Here is a 6,930-nt window from a genome sequence, read left to right as displayed (position 1 = left end):
GGACCTCTTGATGTGCTAAGAGATGCCTGCAGCCTAATGGCTCCCAGCCAGTTCCTGTCCTCCAATATGACATTCACATACGTAAGAAAATGCTTCACTTTTGCCTCCGTTTCGTTATTTTTTTGTTAATGAATGCCATCTTTTTGCACTTATTCCTGCCTATTGATCTGCATCTTCAAAATCCACTTTGAAGTTTTACAGTGTCAAGCAGCCATCCTGTGGTGGCACGACTATGTCCTAGCCAAAATTACACCTTTTATTGTTAACGGTGGTCTTACAGTATGTCGAGCAGGTTCAACATAAAATGTTAAGGAGCTCAGCAACTGACTCTCTGATGCAACTCTAATAATTAGATTTGCTTCAGTAGAAATGCTTGTATAGTGCCAGAAAAAGATTAACAGCATGACAACTATGAAACTGACAGTGTTTCAGTAGAATAAAGTAAAATAAGCTGCACTGCTCTGGTTAAAGTCTCTGTTTGCTCTTTGATTTTGGCAGCACTGTAGTCTTGCTACACCAACTGCCTCTTATCTCATTTATCCTTTATCTCTCCTTGTTTGTTACTCTCTTTCCCTCCCACTCTAGTTAACCTGTCTATGTCTGTATAAGATTCCCAGCTGCAGCAGTGTGGTTTGTCTCTCTCTTCTGCAGCATGAAGAGAGTACTTGTCCTGGTGCTGCTGTCCTCAGCAGTGCTGCTTTGCAGCTGCTTTCCAGGTTTTGAGTCAGTAACATGCAGTGAGGATAGTGGTAATGCAACGGCACATCTGGCAATGCATCACATCAACGAGCACCATGACCATGGCTACAAGTTCCGACTCAATGAGATCCAGGGTAACAAAGTGGAAAAGGTACTGGAACCAGGAATGGGCAATAATTGTGCACATTGACTCTACAAATATGTTCGATTTTGAGTTTCTGCTTCTTTGAATGTCTTCATTTTGGAGGACGTTCACTACAGCTCAGGTTGAAATATTGTCAAGTATTGCATAGCATAAAATTTTACATTCCTCATGAGATATAAACTTTTCAACTCTTATTAACTGCCATTGTTTCAAGGTTGGCGAAGGCTGTGATGTTACATTACAGTTGGACCTTCTGGAGACAGTGTGTCACACTGTCAACCCTAAAAACTTTGAAGACTGTGAGATCCGCGAAGAGATTAACCAGGTAACAGCAGTTTATTTAATCCAGTTCCCCTTTATTAACCTGCGTCACATTCATCTATAGCCAGTGGATATGCTGGTATTGACATTTTTTCTATGAAGGAGATGTGAGATATGTAAAGTTAAATGTCACTGTCTCTGTTTCTCTGTAGCAAGTGATGGCCAACTGCACTGTTATGGTGACTGTAGGAACTGGTGATGCCAAAATCACGAAATATGAGTGTGACACACAACAAGGTGTTTATACGCTGTTTATTTTGTTTGTTTGTTTGTTTTACATCAGTTGTCAACATTTTTACAATTATTCAGTTCTACAATGTCTGCATATGGTAACTAAAATTACCTAAACTAAGGTTCATATATTTGTTATGGCAAATAAACTATGGTTAGGGTGAGGCAACTAGCATTTTTTCAGTCCTAACCTGGGGAGGTATCCAGACAGAGAACAGGAGAAAAATCCACAGTACCTGGAATACACCGGACAGCTGCTAGCTGCTAGCTGCTAGCTGTTAAACTAAAAAAGACTGCCATCACAAAGTGTTATTTGTTTATATTCTATTCTTTTGAATTTTCTCTGGTAAATTTGTGACCTTAATCTAGAATGTTCAAAGAATATTCACATTTTTTTTCTCTCAGATTTGTTAGTTTGTTAGTTTACCACTTTAATCTTAGAGAAAATCTGAGTTTCTTTCTGATAAATATTATCCCCTGCACCCACTTTGTAATTTTTTTTCCTTTACCTACCGTGGTACTGATACGCTGCCCTACTGTACTGCTTGAACTGACTGAAATTTTATCTGATATAGATTTCAGTTTAACAGAGATCTCCATCAGGAGCTGTCAAATATGACTGAAGCAGCCAGTGAAATACTTAATTTGTCCTGTTACGCCCAGGACACTGCTTCCTTGCATGTGTGTTACAACAGCATCAAACGTTACTTAGCTGCAAATCACATTAACTGTGGCCAGGCGTATTTAGTAATTACCCTGCTGAATAATAATATATATATATATATATTGTCTCTGTGAATATACCCTATGGTGAATATATGGAGCAATAATATGGTGTACACTTAATCATGATGTTATGGTATGGTTAAAGCAATAAGATGATGAGGACTGGTCCTGGGTTTAGAGAAACCTTTAAAATGCAAAACTGCTCATTAACTGGCATCAACTGTCATGATTTGTTTAATTATTGTTTTTAATTAACTGTGGAACCCTCTGAAACCAGTCTAACAATAATTTGGCGTGTGTGTGTGTGTGTGTGTAGTAAAATCTAATGTGGAGATGATCAGAATCTGCCCCGACTGTCCCATATTGATCCCACTCAACAGCCCAGAAGGTCTCAAGTCTGTTAATGAAGCTGTGAAAGAATTCAACAAGAACAACAGTAACCAGCACTACTACACCCTGCAGGAAGTGGGACGCATAAGATCTGGGGTACCGAGAATCTCTCCATACACTATTCACACAAACAAACACATGCATGACGAAGGTTATCACAAACAGAAGGGTCAACTACTTTAGCGACCACTTCATGAATGTGTCTTTATTTTTGAATTGTCTATTTTTGAATGTCTGTAATCTCTCATACTGTTGTTGAAATGAACATAATACAGAAACACATCTGTATCCCATCCCTTTAAACCCTGCACAGTCCCCTCTTTTCCCTAATCTACTCTCTTTCTCCTCCACTCTCAGTACATGATGATGGCAGGGATGAGCTACTATGCTGAGTTTGCCCTTGTGGAGACTAATTGCCCAATGGGATCCAGAATCATCCCTGAGGCATGTAAACCCCTGTGCCCTGACAGAGCTGTAAGTACAACTCTTATATACAGAAACTTTGGAAAGATTTAGAACCACACATTGACATATTATGTATTTTATGTAGTTTTACTTTCTGTTCTAATGCAACTTTAATAAGACATGAGGAAATCAAAAGGATTGTTGAGTGAGATCTGGTTGTCTCTGGTTCCTTAAAGTTGGCTTGATATGTCAAGACCCTGTGACTTTTTATTAGGATTAATTCATAATTGGTGTGGGTTTGCAACTTCGAATTTGTTGATGACAAGAGGTATATACACTCACTGGCCACTTCATTGGGTACTTCAGTTCAACTGCTTGTTAATGCAAATATCTAATCAGCCAATCACATGGCAGCAACTCAATGCATCTAGGCACATAGTGAGGACAACCTGAGCATCAGAATGGGAAAGAAAGGATAATTTGAGTGATTTTGAACGTGGCACGGTAGTCGTGAATTTCAGAAACTGCTGATCTAAAGGGATTTTTCTGCACAACCATCTTTAGGGTGTACAGAGAATGGTCTGAAAAAGAGCAGTTGGACCAGTCCCAGCCTGGTCAGCTGCAAACACAAACTGATGAAGCCTCTTGGATGAGAGGTGAAACGTCTTCTAGACTACAACTAAGTCCAGTTGCTTTCGATTAAAACTTTCCTTGAGATAACTATGACCTGGATGAATGAGAATATTAACAGGCTCGTCTGAAAAAGAGAAAATATCCAGTGAGCAGCAGTTCTCTGGACCAAAATGCCTCAATGATGCCATAGGTCAGAGGAGAATGGCCAGACAGCTTTGAGCTGGTAACAAGTCAACAGTCAATAACAACTCGTTACAGCCAAGGTCTGCAGAAGATCAGCTCTGAATGCACGACACATCTAACACAGACTCACCAAAACTGGACAAGAGAAGACTGGAAAACTTTGCCTGGTCTGATGAGTCTGGATTTCTGCTGTGACATTTGGATGGTAGGGTCACAACATGAAAGCATGGATCCATCCTGCCCTGTACCAACAGTTCAGGCTGCTGCTGCTGCTGCTGCTGCTGGTGTAATGATGTGGGGGATATTTTCTTGGCACACTTTAGACCCCTTAGTACCAACTGAGCATCATTTAAACACCACAGCCTACCTGAGTATTGTTGCTGACGTCCATTCCTTTATTACCTCAGTGTACCCATCTTCTAATGGCTGCTTCCAGTAGGATAGCCGGACTTATCCTTTAAAGCCACAAAGAGTAGCAGTTTTGTGTTGACCAGTGGCATTTGCTGTACATTATCCCTTTCAAATTACAGAAAATCATTTGACTCATTGATAATATCACAAATATTAATAATAGTAATAATAATAATAATCGTTATTTAAAAAAATTAATAAACCCCCCCCATGACCCTTAACGGATAAGCAATGATGGATGATGGATGGATGGATGATTGTTACTAGTTATAGTGACAGTAATAGTAGTAGCAGTAATATTAGTATCCATAACTGTGATCCCTACAGTAGTATGAAAGTCCTAAAACAGGGCAAGCCAGTCTCTTATGTTCAAGGATTGTACCAGTGTGTACAGAGCCCTGCAGTGCTCATAGAGAAATTATATTACAGTGAGTGCACAAAATGCTATTTCATGTAAACGAGGTACAATTCATTTCCACTTTGTGATTCATTCATGCACCTTTTAATGAATTTGTGCATATGAATGAAGTGTTTATACAGAAAGCCATGACAGCCATGACAGAAAGCCAGCCTTCTAATGAAATTCACTGCACCTACTTTAAATATCAGTGATAAATTGATTATTAGGCATCATTAGTCAGTCTAATTACTTTGATTAAATACATAAATACAGCAGGAAGTCATTACTCATGAGAACGTATATTAAGAGATAACCTGCAAACTGGGCCACACCATGGCGCTGAAGAGCCGGTGCTCCTTTGTGTTGAGTGAGGGAGAGCTCAGTACCTGATTTTTTAAAAAAGATTATGTCTTAATTTACATTCTCATATAATTACTTATTATAATTAATTATTATAATTACTGCAATTGCTCTAATGCTGCCTTGCTAGCTAATAATGAACTTAATACTGATCTCATCTCATACTTAATGCTTTGGAGAGAAAAGCTATTGTCATGGCTGTCTGCATATACACTTCTCATGTGCACAAATCAGTTTCAACGTGGGACCTCATTAGGTAAAATGTAGGAACAAATTAATTAAAATGTCTCTTACGGCTCCATAAGAGTCACTTTGAGCGAGATATTGAATATTTCAGTAATTCAGTTTGTTTCCTATTCACTCTCATTGTCTCTCTTCTCTTTAAAGCGTCATGCTTTCTGTCGTTCATCTTATTCAAGTGGAAATGGGCTCCATTCTGTTGAATGTGAATTTTATCCTCCATTGGTGAGTCCACATTCTAAACATATATGTTTACCTATGTCTACTTCAAGACAAAGCTGACAGTTACCTCTCGAAAACAGTCAGTTCTTCTTGTAGTGTCTTCTTATGTATGGAGCTAGAACAGTGAAAACAAAATTTGGCATAGAAAACAAAACCTGAACCGAAAACGAAAATATTGGTACTGAAAAAATCAGCAGATTGTCTTTGGAAAATAGACCATAATGCAAAAAATATAAAAATCAAATAAGAATATAAGATTCTAAAACTAATTTTTTAAATGGTTGTGTTTTATTTTTCAGTGAAACTTTTTTCAATGCCAATATTTTCTTTTTCAGTTCAGGTTTTAAGCTTTCAATTACAAATTTTATTTTCAGTCCAAAATTTAATGTCACTACTCTAAATCATTAATTAGTTCTGTACCCAGAAATTGGAATTCTGATATTATGCACAGTTACACTCTGCAGAAATATATTTTAATTAACTTGGTTTACTCTCTTCTGAACAGAACACCACTGCCCTTGGCCCTGGTGAGCAGGAGCCCATATGTAGGCACTCTCCCATTCCCTATGGCCGACCTCCCTATGCCAGTGGTGAAGGACATCCTCCCCATGCCGGCGATGGAGGACATCCTCCCCATGGCCGTGATAAAGGACATCCTCCCCATGCCGGTGATGGAAGGACATCCTCCCCATGCCGGCGATGGAGGACATCCTCCCCATGCCCGTGGTAAAGGACATTCTCCCCATGCGGCGATGGAGGACATCCTCCCCATGCCGGCGGTAAAGGACCTCCTCCCCATGCAGCAGTGGTAAAGGACATCTCCTCCTCATGCCGGCGAGTGGAGGACCTCCTCCCCATGCAGGCAGTGGAGGACCTCCTCCTCATGCAGGCAGTGGAGGACCTCCTCCTCATGCCGGTCGAGAGAGAGTGCACCCCCTCCAACCCTTCCATCCCTGCCATGGATTCCTGACCAATTCTAACCCAGCTCTCCACCCTATTTGCCCCTGGCCTCATCCTGGACCCCGTCCCAACCCAAAACCGAGCCAGTCCTGAGATATACACAATTTAAAGGAACCATGGCTGTATGTAATGTATGTAAGAAATGCTTCAGTCCTTACAAAATATTACAGAACATGTCAAATAAACATGGTCATGGTGTCATACAAATTTATTTCACTGACCTGCTGTACACAGACCACATGGCTCAGAAAGGCTACATTTTTATTTGCGAATACATACAGCTTCCTTTATGTTCTCTAAATTTTGTATCGTCAGGAGTGTATGATAGCAGTAATTACAGACTTCTTGCGTTAAACTGTAATCAATCATGAATTGCTACATCTAAACAAGATACTATAAACTGATTAATTAGCATTTTAATGAACAAAAAACATTAATTAATTCATCTTTCCATTATCTATAGCACTTATCCATTAAGGGTCATGGGGGGTCTGGAGCCTATCCCAGCTGACACCGGGCGAGAGGTGGGGTACACAAACAACCATTCACACTCACATTCACACCTATGGGCAATTTAGTCATCAATTAACCTAAGTTGCATGTC

At 39.8% G+C, this 6,930-nt stretch overlaps 1 protein-coding gene across 3 annotated transcripts in view; it reads left to right on the top strand.

Moving 5' to 3' along the window:
• Window positions 1-598: 598 nt before the first annotated feature.
• Window positions 599-6,930, top strand: part of ahsg1 (alpha-2-HS-glycoprotein 1) — a 76,658-nt gene continuing 70,326 nt past the window's right edge. The window contains exons 1-9 of one of the 3 annotated variants that reach the window (XM_051077149.1): window positions 599-850; window positions 1,059-1,169; window positions 1,318-1,402; window positions 2,439-2,608; window positions 2,870-2,986; window positions 5,292-5,369; window positions 5,872-6,004; window positions 6,060-6,089; window positions 6,229-6,533. In XM_051077149.1, coding sequence (XP_050933106.1) covers window positions 653-850; window positions 1,059-1,169; window positions 1,318-1,402; window positions 2,439-2,608; window positions 2,870-2,986; window positions 5,292-5,369; window positions 5,872-6,004; window positions 6,060-6,089; window positions 6,229-6,419 — 1,113 coding nt within the window. In that variant the 5' untranslated portion in view covers window positions 599-652 and the 3' untranslated portion in view covers window positions 6,420-6,533. Of the gene's footprint in view, window positions 851-1,058; window positions 1,170-1,317; window positions 1,403-2,438; window positions 2,609-2,869; window positions 2,987-5,291; window positions 5,370-5,871; window positions 6,005-6,059; window positions 6,146-6,226; window positions 6,534-6,930 lie in introns of those variants that run through there. The other 2 variants (XM_051077148.1, XM_051077150.1) reach the window with 2 other exon arrangements.

The sequence above is a fragment of the Lates calcarifer genome, linkage group LG17 (genome assembly GCF_001640805.2).
Source record: "Lates calcarifer isolate ASB-BC8 linkage group LG17, TLL_Latcal_v3, whole genome shotgun sequence".
Classification (NCBI taxonomy): Eukaryota; Metazoa; Chordata; class Actinopteri; family Centropomidae; genus Lates; species Lates calcarifer.
The sequence above is the reverse complement of the archived record's forward strand: the minus strand, read 5'-3'. Positions and strand labels throughout refer to the sequence as shown.